Raw genomic sequence first — 23893 nt, 5'->3', positions numbered from 1 at the left:
TAGTTTGAGCTTAAAATTATTGGCATTAATGGTATGGCGTCTTATACCCGAGTAGTTGTAATTCACAACTAGCCATACATAATCCTTCAAGGTGCGTGGCTGTGCATCATGTTGTCCATCAGCCATGGCTAGTACTTTCTTATTTCTTTATGATTTAAGAGTTTTTTCAATCTCCGGATCAAAAGGAGTAATGTCACAAGTTCTAGCACGGCACATCCAACGTCAAAAACACACCCAAAGGAAAATAAAATAAAATAAAATTTTAAATTAAAACCAAGATTACTTTGTATCAATATTGGCAAAAATAAAAAGAAATCAATCACCAGCAATGACACCAAAAACTTGATTGGTGCAAAACTGCAAGTACGCAGTATCATAATGTTATAGTAAAGTGATAAGAAGAAGTATTGTCCTTGGGGATTGGTAACTTACTTTTAACAAATATCGAAATTATACTAATCTCGACTTTATCTAGAAAAGTCACTAATATTTTTGTAATTGCAGATTAAAATAAAATTAATTCAAAGAAAATACTCAAAGGAAAAGAAAGATATTGTTCAAAGATCAAATCAATGAGAAAGAAAACTTCTAGGAAATCGATTTCACCAAATTCCTCACTATGCTTTACTCATCTAGCTAATTGCATTTAATTCTCTCTATTTGTTAGCAAATCTCCACAAACATCCAAAAGCCTCTTTCGACAGTCAATTGGAAATTATTCTTGTTCATCATTTTACATAAGAGTAAGTAAATTAATAAAGCAAGAAAGCAATAAGACCAATGATTTTAATACTACATAGGTTCATAGAAGTCTTTCGATTTCTATATTTATCTATGCCGAAATATCCAAGATCTATCCTATAATTCCATTTTTCGACAGAAATCACAAGATTAAAATCATCTAATTAATAGTCAGTTAATTAGAAACAATAAGCTCAGAATAAATCACACAAATATAGAAGAGAATTACTTCAAATTAACAAAGAAAAGCAAGCATAATTCGAAACTAGATTACATCATTTTCCTAGAGTAAAGAAAATTTAGTTCATGCTAAAAGTTAAATTCAACATAAATGAATTCAACATAATTTTTCTAAGAGAAGAATAGAAGAAAATGAACACTGAAAATGCTCATCGCAGTCTGCAGTGTCGTCCCTCGCAAGCCGCAGCGTCTGAAATGAAAAACTTCAAAGAAATGCCCCTCTCAAAAAACTCTCTAATTTCGTGCTAATGATATGCTTAAATAGGGTAGGAAAGAAATCATAATGTCTTCATATTTCCACACACAAAATTGCCTAAATTTTAGGACTCAACTTGGCAGCCAAGTACGTACTTCAGGAGTTCGAATTTGGAAAACCTTATTAGAGACAACTTTGTATCCCTTTAAGATAGCTTTCCAACACATCAAGATTCGCATCAATCCAATATTGGAGCGAAAAGTTAGGATTAAAATACTAAAGTGCGTCCATGTTATCTGCTAGCGCATTTTGGACTCCGATCCGAATTACTCCATCATTATCATTATTTGAAAAGTCCTACACTCATTGAAGGTTGTTAGGTTGTTCGAACGTCTTGCCCACTTGAAATTCCTTTAAATTCGAATGGGTTTGGACTTGCTCTTTTATAAACTCTGAAATTAAACATAAAAATCTGCTTAGAAGTATTCCAAAGTAAATAGAAACTCAATTCAAGAATACACATTAATTTCAATGATTTCTATTAACATTTTAGCATTTTAGTCCAATAATAGAGTATTTAGACTAAAATTTAAAGTTAAGAAGTGATCAAATATAAGAAATTATGCAAGTCATCAAACACCCTCAAACTTACAACTTTATTTGTCCTCAAACAAAAACATGCAACAAAGGAAGAAATGAGTCCAAAACATGCAAAAAAGGTACTCAACAAAGCAAACTAGTTAAATGGAAAGCAAACCCTAGTAGTCAAGGAAGAATATGCTCAAGGAGAGAAAGGAAACAGAAGAAAAAAGCACTTCATAGTTAAAATGGAAAGCAAATCCTAGTAATCAAAATTCTCAACGAGCAAATCTTGGAATGAAGTGGGAGAGGCTCACAGGCTAGTCGTCGTGGGGATGGAGCAGCAACTGTGTGAGGATGGATGACAGAAAACCCACCAAGAAGAGGGAGGCAGAGTATCGTGGTCGAGTGAAAAAAAAAAAAAATTAAGGGGAAAGAGCTCATGATTTAAATTGTGACAATTTGCGATGACATTTAATTCATTGCAAATATTTAAATACAACGAATTGTCTTTAACAGAAAACTAATGTCGCCGTAAGAGAATTAAAAAGTCATAATTAAGTTTTTTCCCGTCCAAAACATGTTGGTCAATAAAATCTCGCCGCAAAATATGGTTTTTTGCGGAGAATACTCATTCGCTGGAAATGAAACGCCAAATATACCCAAAAGTAGTCTTTTTACTATTGCGTCCAAATTTAATTGCGAGGATGTAATTTGCACCGGGAAAATTATTTTTGTGACCAATTCTTACTCATTGCAAATAAGATGACGGAAATGAGAAAAATGATTTCGCTACAACATATCTCATTTTTTCCTGAGAGGGATTGTTGTCAAAAAAAGTGTAGACTTTGTAAGAAATAGTATTTTTTTCCACCAATTTTTGTCATGGAAAACTCGTGGAATAAAACTATTCCAAAAGGGCTTTTCATACAGAAAAACCCTAGAAAATTTTAGAAAGCAAACTGGGTGCTGGACCCGGGTGTTACAAACAGCATCATGGATGATAAGTTTGGGACTAAAAGACACATTACAAAATTAAACACATGCTGCAGTAATATTGTTAATTCATTGAGACAATCTTCATTTTTTAATACATCATTAATATATATTCCCCTCTTGATCCCCAAAAGCATGGTGTCCTAAAATCCACCTAAAAAAAGTTTCATCCATGCTTAACTGTATTAGCCAATAGAAAACATCTATTTAAGGCAAAAGTACTAGCTAGAACATTATTATAGCAAAACCAAAGGGCAAACTAATGCAAATCGTTCATTTCATACACCTATTCTAAAGTCTAGCCATTCATGTTGGGAGTTGATGGCAAATGTGATGAAAACTATGTCCATTAATATTAATACTTGTATGGTGAAGGAAGTGACATGGGCTCGAAAGCTTACTAATGATAATTGTTGTAACATGTTGTACATAGGTTTCATTATCCATAGTGCATTAATCACAAATAATGAGGCTTTCCAAAAAGAATATCCTAGGGTGATGCATGGAAAATGCCAAATGTCAAGAGTTGAATCTCAAAAGGCCATACATGGAAGTGTGTGTGTGTGTGTGTATATATATATATATATATATACTTTTTTGGTAAGTAATAAGTTATTGTATTGATATAAAGCATGAAAGTGTGTGTGTGAGTATATATATATATATATCTTTTTTTTTATAAAGAAAAATTCTAGGCATAAGCCTCACACCCTATACACCCATTTAAAAATATGTTATTTTACTCATTTACCCACGTAATGAAAATGAATCCTAACATATTTGTAAGTAAAATAGGATACAAAGGTAAAATGACATGTTTTTAAGTGGGTGTGCAGGGTGTGAGACTTATGGGTATAGCATGACTCTTTTATAAATAGATATCTACCAACTTTTATGCTATTTTAAATACTGCAGTGCCATATACGAAGACAATTTTTGCAATTTATTATGCTATAGCAGAATACATGATCTTGCCCTTCACTACATATTTCTTGTCAATTAGTTATGGTTCTCATGGCTGACAAGTCATGAAGCATGGATCAAATTAGGAAAAACACATCATCATGCATGGATAAAGTCCTCATGACATGCAGGTAATTAAAGCATGCATGGAATGGTCTTTGATTTTGGAGCCCCCACAAACCAACTAACCAACCAAACCACCCAATGGCAAACAAAGAATTTTCCAATAATTTCTTGTAAATGTCAAATAAATCGATCAGTTTTATCTAACACCTTCCATGATCAACATGATAACCACAAGTTTCTTCGGGATAATAGAATAAAGGAAACTATATCTTTTTTACATGGCACTGGACTCATGTAACTTTGGCTCAACCATCAATATATATACACATGATCTATATATAATATAAACTTTACTATTGACCATGGGAACCTGTATATTTGAATTACAACCTCAATCTAAATGAATTACTACTGAGAGAGAGACCAAAATAGAGTTATATGCTGACTCTTACATATCCAGAAGTAGCCTTTTTCACTTTTACATCCAAATTTAATTGCGAGGATGTAATTTGCACTTACTCATTGCAAATAAGATGACGGAAATGAGAAAAATAGTTTAGCAGTGGGTCCCACTCATTAGGGCTGATGTCGGTTGCGAGAATTAAATGATGTAACCTCCTATATAAGTGAATGAAATGAACCAAAAATAAACACCTTTTTGACTGAAAAATACTTTTTTAGTGTTATTCTTGTGGAGTTGAGCGGCTTCCTCCCTTAAGCAAGCACATGGCTTGGTCATGTTGAGTGACATCCATTATTATTAGACAGTGTTGAGTGGCTTCTACCATCCCTTAGTCGAGTGGCTTCCTAGGTTATCATTTTCAATGAAACTTGTGGCTTGGTCACATGAGTGATTCAGCAATTAGTGGAGTTAAGCGGCATTCTCTACTCACAATTGAGTGACATCCCAGGTGACTATCGAACTTTATTTTTCGTTGTTCTTCCTGCGTTGTCTTTCATTGTCTTTTATTTTTGTTGCTTTTGATTCTTCAAAATAAGTTTTGCAAGCCACGTGCCAAGCTCCCTTTAATGCTTTGCTCTCCGTGGCCATCATCACTAGCACCCCAGGACCTGAGGTCGGGTTCCTGTACTTTTTTTGTAGGGATCAAAATCGTCCATTGCCATTTATTCGTCCCTACAATGCAATTTAACCAACCTTATATAAAATGACATCCAAAATTATCATCCCTACAAAGCAATTTAACCAACCTTACACAGATTCTTCATAGCCATACAAAAACAACCGTCAAAGATGCAATCATCGCAGACTTCATTTATATACAAAAAAGACAAACATGACACACAGTGCATTATTACATCACATTGTTCAAATAAACTTCACATTTCCATCAAGCAAAAAGGCAACCATCAAAAAATGCATTATCAAGTACCCCGGCCATTGTTCAACTAGCATCACTACTCCATCTTTTAAAAAAAAAAAAAAAAAGCACCAATAGTGCTTACTCTTTTGTTGCAATCTATTCCAATAATTCAAAAATAACCTTCCTAGAACAAAACCACTACTAGATTGCTCATAGATAATCATTGCCCATGTTGATCTTAGCTTTAACCCATGGGTAGCATTCCATAGGTTGTGGTGCACTCTGCAAGACAATTTAGCAAACGTTACTAATTAACATCACAAATGGCATCCCATCATGTATGAACTATGTTATGCAATTGATCATAAACTTACTACATGCCTGAGCTACTGTGTTGAAGTAGCTAAAGCCTGGGTTTGCTCCATAGGCTGGGAAGAAGTTGGTTTAATCACATGCAATGTTGCTTTGGCCTCTTCATTCTTTTAGGCGACACCCTTGCATTAGGATTTTATAGGTACAGGACATTCATGTATACCATTGTGGGATGTACCTTAACAATTGCCATAGGTTGTTCATCAGTAGCTCTTCTTCTCAACATTCTAGGCCTCTTAGGTTGACTCTTTATCATCGGATGTAAGCAGACCTCTACGTCCTGTTGTGGCTATGTTTGGAGACCATCCATTACATGGACTTGGGGTTCGCAAATCAGTGGATAATATTTATCAAATCCATACCAAGAAAAATGTACAAACATAACAATTAAACCATATATGGGTTCATTCAAAACTATTATTCTATTTCTTGTTCGGTTAGAGGCCATGCTAACAAAATTTGTTGCTGGAAGCAAAAGTGCATACCAATAAACCTTTTATGAGAGACCCAAAATGTCACTCTCCGGGTGGATTGAGCTATACCCAATGTACAGATCAAGTTCCCTGAAGCCAACCCGCTAAGAATTCAACTTATATCATGCTTCAAACTTTGAGTTGAACAGGTCCTGATAAACCTTGCACTTTCATCGCACAATTATACTTGGTTGGTACAATAACGCCAGCCTGCGCGCACAGATCCACCACTGCTGGTGCATGGCCATAAAAGTCTCTATGGGCATCCAGAAGGACAGGAGGATCCTGAGGCCGCCGCCTCCATACAATCTTAGGAGGTACCAAATCATCTACTTCTGCTTTCTTCCAAAAGTGGCCTCCCCGCCAACTCTCATACTTGAATACTCCACAAAGCCTAGCCTTGTGCCCAGATGGCCCAACATGGACTTCTGAACAGTATTTACAGACTTTTGCCGGATAAACCAACAACAACTTCAGTACACCACTTCTGAGCATCTCCCATGCTTTGAAGGTTCTATTGGCAACCATCATTAGTTCATGAGGCGACAATGAGTCCGCTCCTTCAATTCCAGCAGGTACACATTCAATCGTACTGCTGGAGTATAGATTTTCATCATTAGGATAAGCTCCAGCCTGCAAGCACAGTTCAACAACTGCAGGAACACGGTCAAAATCAAACCTCTGGTGGTGTTTAATAACGTCTTGGAACATGTTCTGTAGATGGAATGTTTCTACTGGAACAAGTATATCATTCACACCACCACTAATCCATTCATGAACACGATTCTTGGCACGACGCTTATAACCGTGGCAAGTCTGAATTAAGTGACCTTTCTCACCAATATATACTTCCAGACAGAACCTGCAAAAGTATATTTTCAAGAAATGAGGACTCAATTTCCTCTTGGAAGAAGAGAACATTTACAAAAAACCGAGAAGAGTCACATCCAAGTTAGATGCATTATCTTTTGGAAATAACTAGCCTTCAAGTAAACATGCCAATGACTTTTGGACTGAATGGAATCTTCACTCACAATAATGGATTGGTGGTTGGGTCACGGATTCATGTCCCCTGCAGTGTGCGACTTATTTAGCATATAAAAACAATGTTAGACCTCCATTGAATGTTAGAGACAAATTGCACACACAATGCTCCCCCCCTATTAGCTGTTGATTAATATCAGCTAATTAGTAGCGAGAGGCATAGAAATTTGGGAGGGGGCATAAAAACCCAATTCACCTATGAAGTAGCATCAAATCAGATAGCATAAGTAACTACATCTTCACAAAAACATTAAAAAAAGCACTCCAGAGTGTTAACCTAACCACTCATATATATCAACAAAATAATACACGTAAATCATGAAACAAGTAGAAATTTGGAACCATACATCGCAATCAAATACATAAAGTGGAACACCCACATTCATTATAGGAAAAGGCTAACTTTTTAAGGTGCTGGACTTACTTGCACGCCATGATGGGAAAGACTTTGAGAAGAGTGGACACGCCATGGAAGAGGACTGATCGAGCCTTAAGGACCTCCTGGGCGACCGGCACCATGCCGCGCACCGGGTATTCCTTGGCCCGGCTCTCGATTCGTTTTAGAATCATTGGCCTGAGCTTGCTTAGGTCCACCTTGGATCTGTAAAGCCTCGCATGGATAAGGCACCCAATGAAGGGCCCAAAATCATTCTGCCACAGTCTCTTCCACAAAGCCATGACCTAAATCTTTACCATTTATAAAGAAAAATAAAATAAGTAATAAGTTCTTAAAGAGACATTAGATCAAGCAGTAGGTGTAGGCCAGTACATTGGCCTGCCTAATAGAATTTTGGCCCAACCCTTCATAGCCCGCAACAGTGTTCAGGACAATCTAACCCTACCCAACCCGGACCACTCGGGTTGGGTAAAAATTATCCTTTTTATTTTTTTTTAATAACCCCCATTTGTACAGATGCCCAATCTTGTAATGCATCCAAATATAACAGATTTTTTTTTTCTTTTTGCTACATAAAGGAGTATCAAAAACATCGTAATTTAAAAGAGTACATTAAACATCATAATTTAAAGGAGTACAACCTAGAAAAGTCCTCAAACATGAATCTTTAACAACAAATATAGAATGTGCAGACATAAGCCTTGAGTCACTCCTCATCAACATAAATAAAGCTTGATTTGGGATCAAACTCTGAAAAAAAAAAAGAAAAAAAAAAGAAGTTTATTAAATGATATATTAATGATACATGTTAAAAGGGAAAAGAAGGTAAAAGGCAAAGAAAAAACAAAGATACACGGTCACGACTCACGAAGATTCTAGTACTACAGCCAACCCACTATGCTAAGCAAAATAATGTGGAAAAAGAAAGAAAGCCACATGCAACCCTGTTTTCTTCAACGAATTACCACTTTAATTTTCAGTCAAAACTCTAGCATCCAAGGAATATTTATGCGAGACTGATCTGTGCTAGCTAGCTGTGCCAAGAATTAAGTCCCTTAATATTCTTATATATAGGCTACAGCTATTAAAGAGATAGAGGTAGAACATGAATATGCTTGAAGCATAAAGGCAGGCAGAAACTAATTACTAGCATTAGCAATTAATGTCTCCGCATCAAAGCATTTTGCACTGAGAATCTTGTCAAAAGTCTTGATGTTTAACCAAATTAGCAAAAGCCATCTATGCTTAATAAGACAAATTAGCTAAGTCAGCAAGTCTAAAGTGACATTGAACTGCTAAATAATTGGAGTTGATCCTTTTTTGATAAGAAAGAAAGATCATTATGCTGTCTCCTTTAATTAAAAAAAATGACATGATTGGAGAAGAAAATATTTTATCTTAGAGGAATTAGGGGGACCAAACATTTATTTTCTTCATAAATATTATTATTGAAAACTAAACCTCAAGATCAAAAAAAGGGTATTGAAGGAAGGGTGTGCCACAAAACCATGATCTTGGGGTGAATTAATTAATTTCTTTTTCTCTTCTGCAGTCACAAACTGATCCATAAACTAATTAAGTTTTTGCTGTCCATGATATTGTTTTCAGAATTTTTATGATACTACTTTAGCTGGCTGCCACGTAGACCTTCCCTCATTCTATCTTGTACTTTTTCTTCTGCTACTGATTCAATTTTTTCTAAATGCTAAAGAGAAACAGATGAAACATAAAACAAACAATCTCGGTTTGGCTCAAACAAAGCATGGCTATGATTCAGTTGGCCACTGGACTCCACAATCAAATTATAAACAAAATTAAAAAAAAACATGGTGGAGGTGTCTCAATTCTAATCACATCAGTCTGCACAGTGACCTGTATGACGAAAATCCATATCTTATAAATAACATACAAAAAGAAGAAAAAAATTTGACTGAAGTTAGGAACTCCAACTCACTGACTGCAGTTCTTGGGATTGTGGGAATTTAACACAAACACTTTACAGGTTCTTTGGTGAACAATTATTTTAGGGTTGATTCACCCAAATCCCAACCTTCAAAGCTCATGGGGTTTCCCTATTTTTCCGTATCTCTGTTTTCATAAAGTAAAAAGAGCTTCATTTAAACGACCATAATCACTAGATGGTCATTGCGGTTTATTTCTACATTATGCACATCAAGTGTTTTAAGCAAATGAGAAATCAAGACCGAGTTCAACAAAGAAAGAATCAGACCCAGATTAACTAAGCAAACCCCAAATAAAACTAACGGTCCAACGAATCAAAACCCCAAATAAAACTAACACAACGGAAGACCAGCAACGACGAGATATTGGAAGGGCAGAGAAGGTGAAGACAGAGAAATTTGGAGCATGATAAACGGAACATACCTCAGCAAATCGACTTGATCTTGGAGCTGCGGCCGACGGTGATGACGAACAGCGACGGAGAACGCCGATGGAGACGGCGACAGAGAACGGACGCCACTGGCTAGGGCTGAAGTGTTTGCTTGGAGTACTCGGTTGCTTGGAGGCGCGATCGAGGAGAGAGAGAGACTCGGTTTCTGCAGGCGTGAACGAGGAAGGAGAGAGATAAAGAGAGAGAGAGAGGTCTAGGTTTGGATGTTTGAACTTTGGATTCCAAAGTTTGGAATGGACGATAAAGTCTCGGGCTGCTGTTTCGCCCGTTAAACAGCGGGTTGGATGATTTCCAACCCGTTGTCCAGTTGAACCCGCATTTAACGGGTGGGGTCGGATGGATTTATCGGGCGGGTGCGGGTTGTTAATTTTTTTGAACAGGCCTAAGTAGGTGAGCGACAATAATTTAACTTTTAAGTGATTCCGGATATGGGTTTGGGCCAGTGGAGCATTTTGTTGTTTAGGTTCTGAAAGAGTGAAAATCTAACCTTATTCGCAGGTTCAGAAGAAATAAATTCCATGTTTCTAATTTATCAAATCAATAAACATATAAGCTGAAGGGAAAGAAAAACATACCAAAAGTTACAGGAATCTGTCTTGAGTTCAGACATGAAACTCAGCTGTCAATACACTGTCCAACGAATCCTATGATCAAAACTGCTCACAACTGAAGTAAATGATAGAAACTCAATTAGCCAAAATCTGGATTAGATAACATAGAACGATAGAGAAGAATAGACGAGGAAGATATAAATTTACCAGTTTGTGTAGCATCTACAATTACAAGGCTTCCTCAGTTGTGTGGTTGACAGGCGCAATGTCACCGTCCATTCTAACGTCTCAATTTCGGCAACACGACAGTGGAGGGGGAAGGTTGGGATTGAAAGCTTTTAAAGCTTTAGGTATCCCAGGTTAAAGTCGTTGTGTATGGCAGTGGCAAAGAAGGGATTTGGCTTGCTGTAAAATTCAAATTGTTAGACAATAGATACGTTGATGGATGTGTGGGGTGTGTTAAAACAACGGGCCTGAATTTAGAATTTTTCTCGTCGAAAACTCTGATTTCTGGAATAATTGATTTTGGGCGAAACGAAACAAACAAAAAAAAATGCTAACATGTAGAAAATTGAAATAGAGCAGCTCCAAGTTCAATAATCCCCAGTTCCTTTCTCGAGAATAATAATAATCCACAAAAATTGCTCTTCTAAGGTATATCGAACACTGGTCAAGGGAATCCCAAAATGTTGTTTCATAATGTTATGTTTCCAATTGTAATAAGGAAAGTAGAGTAATGGATGGAGGAATATTTGTAGGGAATTGGGATATTTGCTATAATGATTGGAAGGGATTTGGCTGACCATGTGTCTGGTGATGGTAAGCCGAGCTGCAGTTCTATGAGGATCATTGTACGGTGAACAAAGAATTCTAGAAGGAACTCAAAAATTTTTTTTTTTTACTTTTTTTTTTTATAAGAGAATGGGCAAAGCCATGTTCAGTACAATCAATGCCCTAAGTAGGAAGTTATGAAAATCTTGACCATTAAAATTAATGGCTATAGCCCAAGTACAAAGAATTCTAAAAAGAAAGATTTTAGTTCCTCCATCAATCTCTCTTTGTCCTCGAACGTTCGTTTATTGTGCTCCTGCCACACACACCTCTGATACAAATAGGAAGCATTTTCCATGATTGCCTCTTAGATATGTCCAACTAGCCAGCATCGCCACTACTGTCTCCGGCATGACCCAACACGAGTGATGGGAATCAAGATGGGCCTAGTCTTAAAGATCATTTGCAACTTCCAGATGGGCCAAGAAGATCAATGTGACAATGCAATGATTGATGCAATCCACTTGGGAAGAGTTTAGCAAGAGCCCAACATTCAAGATGGGGCTTGAAGGATGAAGATCCAGTTTTAATTCATTTGATCACCTATGGAAGAGTGCAACGACAAGACTTAAAGGCTTTGGGCTCTTGAAGGGTTTCAACTTATTTAATTCATTTAAAGAACTTATTTTATTAGTTTAGAATAATTGAGTTTATTATGGGAAGTACTTAAGGGGGCCTATGTAACATCCCGTATTTTAGTGTATTTTTACTGAAGGATTTTTATTATTTATTCAAAAATTTATCCTCTTATTTTAAAATTGGTTGGATTTTTAGTGAGTTTATTTCTATGATTTTAATTTGGTGAAAATTATTTTTATGTGCTTTCTTAATATTTATTTAATGTTGTGTATTTAAATTGCTTTTAATATTTAAATTAATTACTGTGAGATTTAATTATTTCAATTTGACTTTACCATTACGTTTAAATTATTTTATTTAATTTGTGGTTTTAAAATCGTTTCCGTTGGATCATTTTCGTGACCCAAGTTATGAGGATTGGACCTCATTTCTTTTCCCCTATTTTTCTTTTCCTCCATTTCTTTTCTTTCTTTTCTTTTTCTTCTCCCAGTATTTTCCTTTCCCGCGCGCCGCGAAGCCCAGCCCCCTCCCTCTCTCTTCCGTCTGTTTCTTTCTCTTCCACCCAGCGCAGCCGTGCGCCTCCCGTGACCAACACCGCCCCTTCCGTTCCCCTCCCCATCGGCCGGCGACCCTTCCCCGTGAATCTCAGCCCCTATCTCGCCGCCATTAGCCTCCACGCGCAACACCCTGCTGCGGCTTCATTTCCTTCGCGCGCCGCCGTCGCGCCACCATTGGCCACCATCTTCCTACCACTTCATCCCCGACCTCTTGGCAACCCAATGGACCCAACCCCGGCTCCGATCCGTCACCGGTGAAGCACAACCAAGCCCATCTCCGATTTCGGCCTTTTTGGCCTAAAAACACCCCTTGCGCCGCCACCCACGGCAAACCACCACTACCATTGGCTTCACCGACCTCTCTAGGCCCTACCCTATCATTTTGGGGTCTTCGTTTGTCTCCGTTGAAAAGTGGGTATTTGAAATACACTGTGGTGTTGCTCAGACGTCGCCTTTTTCAGCTTTGTGATCCTCCGGAAATTATCTTATTGCTCTGTAAGTATTTCTCCAAAGATTCTCATGAATTTTATGTATTTTTGCACTAACGCTTTTCACTGTATTTTTGGCATGCCGGACTGAGTCCGAGGAGTACGGGGGTCGGATGGATTTGTGATTGGAGTTGTTGGTTTAATTGGATTGGATTGGATTGGTTTTTGGTTATTGGTTATTGGTTATTGAGGAATGTGGATTTGTGTTGGTACATGTGCATATCATTATTTCATGCATGATCATGTTTGTAAAGGAAAACTGGGTTTTCGTGTATTGCATTCATGTTCATGTGTTTATGAAAAATGGGTTTTCATGTGAGAATGGAATTTGGGTGCGTGCGTATCACGACCCCAAGCCGAGATGGGGCATTATCTCGGTGGAGCTCCTCTGGTTACTCGGGAGCGGAATAAACTGAGTAACGTCCCCTTGATTGTCGCTGGGCGACAATGGGATCGGACGAGAGATTCGTGCCGACTCCGTGGTCCTTCTGCTGGCGGGGACTAGAGGATGTCTGGCCATGTACGCGCTGGGCGCGGAACTGGGCATCGCTCGTTGCGTAGTGGGTGCTCGGCCATGTATGCGCTGGGCGCGGAACTGGGCATCGCTACGAAGCCAGGACATGCGGATGGTCCCTAGGGGAGGCCATGGTGCATAGGGTATTGACGGATTAAATGGACTATTTTCTGGGAAAATAGTGTGAGTTGGATTTTGTGTAAATCATTTTCTGGGAAAATGTTTTACGGATTATTTTTGGGCCAAATGAGATTTTGGCGTGTGTTGGAAAATTATCATTTTCGGGGAAAATGATATTTTGAGGAAAATGCATATTTCATCATATGCATGCATGTTAGTTGTATTAAATGCATTTTATTCCTGAGATTATTTTTGGGTTATACTTACCTGCGGTACCATTTTGTGGTAACGCAGATTTTGGTGCAGATGAGGAGGAGGAGGGCGAGCCTGAGGAGACGGCTCCGCTCGAGGAGTGATCTGGGATCACTGTTTTTTTGTTATTTTATTTTACCCTTTGTATTTTTGGGACTTGTGTTAAACTTTATTTTGGATGACTGTATAACTGCTTTTAAAACTTTACTGATATTTACTTGTATTTAAATTCTGGTACTTAGTTGACTAATCCGCTGCGTTGTTGTTGTGGTACACCGTTGCATGTACACACACTTGGCACTTTCGTTGGGATGTGTGACTGTGTTGTCATCATCCCGGCGTCTCGATTCCCGTGTTTTCCTTACATGGGGGTCGGGGGCGCCACAGGTGGTATCAGAGCAGTTCGGCTCTGGGTAAAACCACATGTCCCATAGGTGCAGTACCAGAAAGTTTTAAAAGTTATGATTTGAAAATTATTTAATTTAAAGTTTGTGGTTTTATTGGTTTTATTTAGTTATTGTATATTACTTGTTTGTTTATTTATTTTATTGATTTATTTTATGGTATGTTATTTTATTGTTTTAATCATTTTATTGTGAGCTACTTCATTGATTTTATGCATTTTGTCGTATGCTATTTTATGTATGAAATTTTATTTGATATGATTTGATTTTGTTTTGTTTTGTTTTGTTCGGAATTGAAAGGCGGGTTAAGGATTATGCTATGACAGGAGATGGTATGACTGAGAAGGCCATTGTTAGGCTTGAACATTTGGTGTAATAGGTTTGAACTCTTGGTGATTGGTTTGTTTTAATATCGAGGTTCGAACATCTTGGTCAGGGTGAACTTTTTGGAGTAGGAATTCGAATTGCTGCTAAGGGGGGAATAATTTTAAATTGCTTAGGATAATTAAGGTCTTAGGTTCCGTAGAATTTATGTAATGAGTTTTTGGGGTAGGAGGTTGTAAGTTCAACAAATTTCAAGGTTAGATTTATGATAAGTTCATCTGAGGTTTGAGGCTTCATAGTTTTTAGGAAATAAGTTATGAGATTTAAGGTGGTAAGTTCAACAAGCAATTAAAGGATTACTTAGATTAGAAGTTTTCGATCTTGCCGACCTTGATAAGCAATTTGATAACATTTGGGGTTTTAGAATTTACAAGTTTTATAGGGTGAATGTTTTAGATTTGAGGTCATCGATTTTAAGGATTTCGGAAAATGATTTTTATTTTGTTTAAGGTTTTAGAATTACAAAGTTGAAGGACTGAATTAAAATAGGATTGATGAGAGTTGAGTTACTGATATGAGAATTTTTTTTAGGATAATTTCTTTGGAAACTGAAGGGAATTATCTAGTTCGTGTATTTTCTGAGGATTGAGGATGTTGATCTAATTCGAAAGATTATTGCTTTTAGCTCGATGTTTCAGTGATAGGTTGAGGATTTAATCCGTATCAATTTTAAGGATAATAGATGGTGCAGATTTAGGAAATGATTCTTGTTCATTTCAAGGATATAGGTCTAGTGATGGAAATGGTAATGATGATCATCTGCACGTTTGGAGGATTATTGGTTTTGGGCTAAGGGTGCGTGACATTGATGTATAGTAGTGGTGAGTGGTTATGGATTTCGGAGAGTATAAGTCCTAGTCTCAATTTTGGTTTGGAGGAAGAGACTTTGGTAGGTGTTGAAGAGGAGTCGACACAATAGTGGTAATTTAAGAGACCTTGGCTTGGAGTTTTTGGTGAGTTGATCGAAGTGTGCAGTTGAAGTGGGTTACTCAATGAAGCATGGTTGGGAATAGTTATTGTGATTATCTTCAGGAATTAATTGTGACTTGAGGTCACCTAGGAATTTAAATTTTTGAGGTTATACTTTCTTTTGGAAATTGAGCATCCAGTTGGTTGAATTAAGGACATTGTTATTTAACCGGAAGAGAGATTGTTGGGACATCATGTATGGTGTATGATAAGATCTTCGAAGTTGAACCTTAGGTATCAACAGTGGATAAGATGATCAAGTATGCGGTTAATTAAGCATTAGGATCCTTGGGTGCTTTGCAATGACTTTTGGTGGATTGAAGATTTGAGCAGTATGGTTTGCCTTGAGGTTTAATAGTGATGTACTATTGAAGGAACTAGCTGTGTTAATGCTAGCTTGTAGGAGTAGAGATAAGTGGGTGAGTTACCAAGAAGGTTTTGATGATGTTTTGGTGTAGTCTATGGTGGTTCGTAGATGAGGTGGATGTATTTTGGGTTGAGATTGCTTATTTTCAAATTGGGAAGCTGAGGTTGTTTGAGTTTGGGTTTCTGTCAATGATCATGGATGTATTTTATGGTATTGATTTTGATTAAGGCTGCGAGAGTTAATTGAGGAATTTGAGTTATAATTCGTGGTTTTTGGAAAGGGAGTATTTTTCTACCAAGATGTGATAAGAGTTTTTGGTCAATAGGAATGGAGCCACCTTGTACTTGATGGTGTTAGTTTCATGAGAACATAAGTTTTATGCATGTGGCGAATATCAGAGTGCGCAGCAGAAGCGTGGTATTTTTGGTTGTAGTCAGGAGTTCAGATTGTGCTGATTTTGGGGAATTAGTGGTGACTTGAATTTTGACAAGATACTTGTAATTGGAGATTAATAATTTAGTTGTGCAATTTGTTATTGATGGTTAGCTTTGGAAGTGTCTATTAGGTTACCAAAAGTAGAATTCAATGGAGGTTTAGAAGTTGTAGCATAGGTGTTGATTTGGAGTTGGCGGCAATAGTTTTTGCTCTTAAGATTTGGCGGCATTATCTGTATGGTGAAGCCTGTGAAGTTTTTACTGATCACAAGAGCTTAAAGCATCTGTTTACTCAGAAGAATCTCAATATGAGACAGAGACGGTGGTTAGAGTTGATTAGCGACTATCAATGTGAGATCGAGTATCATCCAGGAAAGACGAATTTAGTCGCTGATGCTTTGAGTAGGAAATCTCAACAAGTGGATGAAGCAGAGTCATCGGATTTGGACTCTCTCCTTTGTGGAATGAGGAGACTTCTTATCGAGAGTTCACAGCAAGAGGAATTGTTATCGTCAGTCTTGGATGTCCGAGTAGTGGATTATGAAGAATTGAAGACTCTTCAAAGAAGGGATCCTACATTGTTAGCTATCAGGAAAAGAGTCAGGAAGTCTAGAGGACCCTTGCATTACAGCTTGGATAAGGATGGTATTCTTCGGTTTCAGGATCGTAGAGTGATTCCCCGAGATTCTGAATTTAAAGAGCGGATTTTGGCAGAAGCTCATGCGGCTCGTTATTCAGTTCATCCAGGAAGCACAAAGATGTATTGAGATTTAAAGAGGAATTTCTGGTGGAAAGGAATGAAGTTGGACATCGCTTTGTTTATTGAGAAATGTGACATGTGCCGTCAAGTGAAGGCTGAGCATCAAAGACCTGCCGGTAGACTTCAACCTCTCCCTATTCCTGAGTGGAAGTGGGATGATATTTCTATGGATTTTGTTGTGGGTTTGCCGAGGATTCCTAGTGGGAAGAACTCAATTTGGGTGATTGTTGATCGGCTGACCAAGAGTGCCCATTTCTTGCCTATTAATAATACTGACTCTTTGGGTAAGTTGACTCGGTTATATGTCAAGGAGATAGTGCGTTTGCATGGAGTACCCAAGAGTATCGTGTCAGATCGGGACCCGCGGTTTACGTCCCATTTTTGGAAGAGCTTGCAGGCAGCTTTAGGCACTAAGTTGAAGTTTAGTTCTGCGTATCTCCCTCAAACAGACGGTCAATCAGAGCGTACTATTCAGACTCTGGAGGATATGTTGCGGTCTTGTGTCACAGAATTTCAAGGAAGTTGGGAGAATCATCTACCGCTTATTGAATTCTCTTATAATAACAGTTTTCATTCCTCCATTCAGATGGCCCCGTATGAAGCTTTGTATGGAAGGAAGTGTAGATCGCCCTTGTGTTGGGATGAAGTCGGCGAGAGCAAATTGTTTGGGCCTGAGATAATTCAAGAAATGAAGGATCAAGTTCAGTTTATAAGGACTAAAATGGCGGAAGAGCAAAGTCGCCAGAAGAGTTACACAGATATAAGCAGAAGAGACTTATCATTTGAAGTAAGTGATTGGGTTTATCTTAAAGTCTCTCTTATGAAAGGCTTTAAGCGCTTTGGTAAGAAATGAAAGTTTAGTCCAAGATATGTTGGCCATTTTCAGATCGTAGAGAAGGTTGGGCTTGTTGCTTATAGAGTGGCCTTGCTGGACTATTTTGACGGTATGTTCTAAGTATGCTCTCGGTTGAATCTTGTTCCTGTCTTAGTTTAATGTTTGACCTTGCTAATTTCGAGGACGAAATTTTTTTTAAGGGGGGAGGATGTAACACCCCGTATTTTAGTGTAATTTTTACTGAAGGATTTTTATTATTTATTCAAAAATTTATTCTCTTATTTTAAAATTGGTTGGATTTTTAGTGAGTTATTTCTATGATTTTAATTTGGTGAAAATTATTTTTATGTGCTTTCTTAATATTTATTTATTGTTATGTATTTAAATTGCTTTTAATATTTAAATTAATTACTGGGTGATTTAATTATTTCAAATTGACTTTACCATTACGTTTAAATTATTTTATTTAATTTGTGGTTTTAAAATCGTTTCCGTTGGATCATTTTCGTGACCCAAGTTATGAGGATTGGACCTCATTTCTTTTCCCCTCTTTTTCTTTCCTCTCCTTTTCTTTTCCTTCCTTTTTTTTCTTTCTTTTTACCTTATTTTCTTTCGGTCCCTTCTCCCGCGCGACCAGCTCCCTCTCTCTCCTTCTCTCTCTCCCCGTGCGTCTGTCCACCTCCCAGCCCAGCCGCCGTCACGCTGCCGTGCGCGACACCGCCCGGCCGACTAGCACCCCTTCCCTCCGGCGACCTCACCCCCCAAATCCCAGCCCCTATCTCGCCGCCGGTAGCCCGCACGCACCCTCCAAAGCCGCGGCCACCATTCGCTCCAGCGCCGCCGTCGCTCCACCTCCGGCCACTATCTTCCTACCACATCATCCTCGACCTCTTGGCAATCCAATGGACCCAACTCCAGCTCCGATCCGTCACCGGTGAAGCCCCACCAAGTCCATTTCCGATTTGTACATTTTTGGCCTAAAACCACCCCTTGCGCCGCCACCCACGGCAAACCACCACCACCATTGGCTTCACCAACCTCTCTAGGCCCTACCCTATCATTTTTGGGTCTTCGTTTGTCTTCGTTGAAAAGTGGGCATCTGTGACCCACGGCCACAGTATATTTTACACTGTGGTGTTGCTCAGACGACTCCATTTTCAGCTTCGTGATCCTCTGGAAATTATTATATTGCACTGTAAGTATTTCTCCAAAGTATTCTCATGAATTTTATGTATTTTTGCACTAAAGCATTTCACTGTATTTTTGGCATGCCGGACTGAGTCCGAGGAGTACGGGGGTCGGATGGATTTGTGATTGGAGTTGTTGGTTTGATTGGATTGGTTTTTGGTTATTGGTTATTGGTTATTGGTTATTGATGGATTTTGGATTGGTTGGTTCATGTGCATTTCATTATTTCATGCATGATCATGTTTGTAAAGAAAACTGGGTTTTCGTGTATTGCATTCATGTTCATGTGTTTATGAAAACTGGGTTTTCATGTGAATGATTTGTTGGGTGCGTGTGTATCACGAACCCCAAGCCGAGATGGGGCATTATCTCGGTGGAGCTCCTCTGGTTACTCGGGAGCGGAATAAACTGAGTAACGTCCCCTGGATTGTCGCTGGGCGACAATGGGATCGAACGAGAGATTCGTGCCGACTCCGTGGTCCTTCTGCTGGCGGGGACTAGAGGATGTCTGGCCATGTACGCGCTGGGCGCGGAACTGGGCATCGCTCGTTGCGTAGTGAGTGCTCGGCCATGTACGGGCTGGGCGCAGAACTGGGCATCGCTACGAAGCCAGGACGTGCGGATGGTCCCTAGGGGAGGCCATGGTGCATAGGGTATTGACGGATTAAATGGACTATTTTCTGGGAAAATAGTGTGAGTTGGATTTTGTGTAAATCATTTTCTGGGAAAATGTTTTACGGATTATTTTTGGGCCAAAGCGGATTTTGGCGTGTGTTGGAAAATTATCATTTTCGGGGAAAATGATGTTTTGAGGAAAAATGCATATTTCATCATATGCATGCATGTTAGTTGTATTAAATGCATTTTATTCCTGAGATTATTTTTGGGTTATACTTACCTACGGTACCATTCTGTGGTAACGCAGATTTTGATGCAGATGAGGAGGAGGTGGGTGAGCCTGAGGAGACGGCTCCGCCCGAGGAGTGATCTGGGATCACTAGCTTGTTATTTATTTTACCCTTTGTATTTTTGGGACATGTGTTAACTTTATTTTGGATGACTGTATAACTACTTTTAAAACTTTACTGATGTTTACTTGTATTTAAATTCTGGTACTTAGTTGACTAATCCGCTGCGTTGTTGTTGTACACCGTTGCATGTACACACACTTGGCACTTTCGTTGGGATGTGTGACCGTGTTGTCATCATCCCGGCGTCTCGATTCTCGTGTTTTCCTTACATGGGGGTCGGGGGCGCCACAAAACTTGAGAGAGAAGAAGCTATGGGAAGAAGAGTGAGGGGCAGATCGGCGTCCGCTAGAGGGTAGGAGGTGGCCAGTGAGGTGGGGTTGTTGGCAACGGGCTGTCCGCAGCAGCTTGGGTTGTGTGTGGCAGATGCTTGAGCGAGAAGAGGGATTAGGGAGAAAGAAAGGGGACGAGGAGGGGAGGGGGGAGACGGCTGGAGGGAAATGAATAACCCGAGTTTAAATTGTATGGTCTTTTGCGGTGAGTTAATATCGCCGCAAAACCCAGAAACTATCGCCACAAAAGCTCAATAACCCAGAATAAAAAAATAATTCAGATAAGTTTATTTAAGGCGATAAGTAGTAGCCGTAAAAAGCTAATAACCTCGTCGCAAAATCTAATATCCCACTAGAGAACAATATTTCTGGTAAGATTATTTGCAGCGAGAAAACATTGCCGCAAAAAGCTAGTTACTTTGTTGCAAAAAACTATTTACCCACGAAAAGAACACATTTTTGGTAAGTTTATTTTCGGTGACTTTTAATCGCTGAAAAAAACATTTTTTTCGTAGCAAAAATAGTTTTTCCCACAACGTTTTACTGGCCGATGTGATTCCGTGGTAAAAGGCTTTTTTTTTTTTTTTTTTTTTTTTGCGAGCAGTTTTCATGTCATCAGCATACTATTTGCCACGATCGTATATTGTGGGAAAAGAATTGATGGGAAAAGCCCACATTTGTTTTAGTGAAAAAATCTATTTTTATAATAAAAAAATACATTTTATATTTTAAAAAAATTAATATTTTCTTTTGATAAGTTTTGAAAAAAATTTAAGAATGGCACCAGGCACGTGTTTTTTCGGTTGTCAGTGATGATCGAAAGAAAAAATTTGATAAATGTCCTATTTCAAAATTATAACTTATATTGTATTGTGTCATTCCATAAAAAATCTAACACGTAGCATAGGAAGTGTAGGATAAAAATAATTTACCTAATTTAAATATGCATATGTAAATGTCTTGACAACACAACGTACAATTTCATTATGATTTTTTGGGGTGTATATATATCCCTAATTTTGATGAACCAAAAAGTTTTCTAGCTAGATGTTTAAAACATTATCGTCAAACAGATATTGATGAGAATGAAAAGAATAATTATGTTCACAAGCCGCCAATGTAATTAAGTACACACATTGCATGCGTGGTTGCTGATGTGGCATGATTTAATATATAAGAAAAATTATTGATTTAATTTTTATAAATCAAATCGTGTGATATTAATAATGTAAATAGTGCATTCTCTACACTGGTTTGTGAATATATAGAATGAATCGAATGAAAATATTAATTTATGGTATAATATGATATTATTATGATTGAAAAGTGGCTTACATGATATGTATTATGCATCAATCTTAATTAAGTGTATATATATATACTAGCGGTTGGGCAATGTGCGAGGCACATTTGCCCAGTTGAAAAATAACTTATTTTGTAAAATATAAATATGTTTTGGGTTAAAAAAAAAAAAACGTAATCATAAGTAAAATAAGTACTATATAGAGAATTTTTTATGAACTCAATTTCTGCACCTAACAAGTGAAAAGAGATATGGAGAATTTTTCTGATAGTGATAGTACTTCACTGCATAAATCGAAGCAATCCAACCGAAGAAAAAAAAATGAGAAGTGGTAAAATGAAGAGTTGGATTTAAATCTTAAAACTTTTAATGTACCAGCAGCAGCCTCGTCCTTCAAAAAATAACACATGTAGACATCATATCCTTAGATATGATTTGGATCGATGTATTAATAGTAGTGACATGGTTTGTGAATAGTAATATATAAAATTATTTGGATTAAGATGTTTTATTTGATTTTAGAAAATGAGAGAAAAAAAGTTAAAATAAAAATATTATAAAAGTTAAAATATTATTGAAAAATAATTTTTTAATGTAGTTTTTGTTTTAAAATTTAAAAAATTTATATTTAAGAAAATTGTAATGATTAGATTAACAAATTAAAAAATATTTTATATTTAAATAATATTCTAAAAAATATATAAAAATTTCTGAAAACTTAATAATATATTAATCTCTTCCTCGAACTCAATAATTTTGTTTGGGAAGAGATAGATTGTCAATTCCCTCCTGACCCAATGATGTTGTAAATTTTTTATTTTTTTTAAAATGTTTATGATGATTAAAAAATACATGAAAAAAAGAAAAGAAAAATAAAAAAATGAAATACATATTTATGACATATTTTCAGGTTACCTTTTTATTAGTTGTAGCAGTTCTCTTTAGTTAATTAAGAATATTATCATATTTAAATTATGTTAAAACTTTAATTATTTATATAGTTATACTTTTTAAAAAATATTTAACAAAATTTCATTATTTATTTAATGATGAAATATTAGTATTTTATAAATGGCTTGGTTATTTTGAAATTAGTAGTACTTGTGTAAAATCCTGTATGTCGTAAGATTTTCTAATTGATAAAAAAAAGTACATTTGCCACATCTGTCAAATTGAAGAAAAAAATAAATATAATTTCAAATATTAAAATAGTCTAATGTATAAGAATAAAATTATTATTTATTTATGTTCATAATTTATTATGAAATTTAAATTATATTAAAAATTCAAAATGAAATACATATTTATGACATATTTTCAGGTTACTTTTTTATTAGTTGTAGCAGTTCTATTTAGTTAATTAAGAATATTATCATATTTAAATTATGTTAAAACTCTAATTATTTATATAGTTATACTTTTTTAAAAATATTTAACAAAATTTCATTATTTATTTAATGATGAAATATTAGTATTTTATAAATGGCTTGGTTATTTTGAAATTAGTAGTACTTATGTAAAACCCTGTATGTCGTAAGATTTTCTAATTGATAAAAAAAGTACATTTGCCACATCTGTCAAATTGAAGAAAAAAATAAATATAATTTCAAATATTAAAATAGTCTAATGTATAAGAATAAAATTATTATTTATTTATGTTCATAATTTATTATGAAATTTAAATTATATTAAAAATTCAAATTAATTAGATAATTTTTTTTGCTTAAAAATGTGCAGTAAAATTTTATTATTTATTTAATGATAAAAAATTAGTATTTTAATTATCTATTTTATGTTAGTTTAAATCAATATTTAAACTTCTATCGTTAGATTAAATCTGAAAATTAAAGATAAAGAGTTGTAATTTAAAACCTATAAACCAATATTTTTCCCCACCTTTCATTTCTCCCTCTCTCTCATTCCCCACGCACGATTGTGGTATTACGTCGCACATTGACATTCACACGGACGAACCTAAAAAGAAACAAAAAAACAAAACAAACGTGAAAAAAAAGAAAAAAACCTCTTTACTGTTCATTACTGTTATACTGTTTAGGAATATGCGAAAAAAAAAAATCACACAGCCTCTTTACTGTTCATTACTGTTGATTAACAGTAATAGGATAGCCTCTTTTAAGATATAGACAGATATATATATATATATATATATAAATTGAAGTTAATTTTAAGTGTATGATAGAATATTTATATTTAAATTATCTATTTTATGTTAGTTTAAATCAATATTTAAACTT

General features: G+C 36.5%; 1 protein-coding gene across 3 annotated transcripts; it reads right to left on the bottom strand.

Annotated features, from left to right (window-relative positions):
• Nucleotides 1-5030: 5030 nt before the first annotated feature.
• LOC118343677 (APO protein 4, mitochondrial-like) lies at nt 5031-10636 on the bottom strand. Of its 3 annotated transcripts, XR_004797602.1 has the most exons (7): nt 10561-10636; nt 10378-10468; nt 9775-10268; nt 7417-7679; nt 6983-7020; nt 5478-6810; nt 5031-5385 (listed from the first exon to the last, which is right to left on the bottom strand). XR_004797602.1 is itself a non-coding variant. In XM_035682866.1 (6 exons), the coding sequence occupies exons 4-5, from the start codon at nt 7668-7670 to the stop codon at nt 6078-6080; spliced, it is 987 nt and encodes a 328-aa protein (XP_035538759.1). In that variant the 5' UTR covers nt 7671-7679; nt 9775-9947; nt 10378-10468; nt 10561-10631; the 3' UTR covers nt 5031-5385; nt 5478-6077. The 3 variants fall into 3 exon arrangements, 2 of the variants coding, with proteins under 2 accessions (XP_035538759.1, XP_035538760.1); XM_035682866.1 differs by lacking the exon at nt 6983-7020 and having other exon boundaries at nt 9775-9947; nt 10561-10631; XM_035682867.1 differs by lacking the exons at nt 6983-7020; nt 10378-10468; nt 10561-10636 and adding an exon at nt 8031-8139 and having other exon boundaries at nt 9775-10101.
• Between the last annotated feature and the right edge of the window lie 13257 nt (nt 10637-23893).

Source organism: Juglans regia, chromosome 1 (genome assembly GCF_001411555.2).
Source record: "Juglans regia cultivar Chandler chromosome 1, Walnut 2.0, whole genome shotgun sequence".
Classification (NCBI taxonomy): Eukaryota; Viridiplantae; Streptophyta; class Magnoliopsida; order Fagales; family Juglandaceae; genus Juglans; species Juglans regia.
Note: the sequence above shows the minus strand (reverse complement) of the source record. Positions and strands in the feature narration are given on the sequence as shown.

Coding starts and splice junctions, on each gene's coding strand:
- LOC118343677 (XM_035682866.1), bottom strand. CDS start 7,670: ATGGCTTTGTGGAAGAGACTGTGGCAGAATGATTTTGGGCCCTTCATT. Junction 6,811..7,416: donor TTTCCCATCATGGCGTGCAA/GTAAGTCCAGCA, acceptor ATACTTTTGCAG/GTTCTGTCTGGAAGTATATA.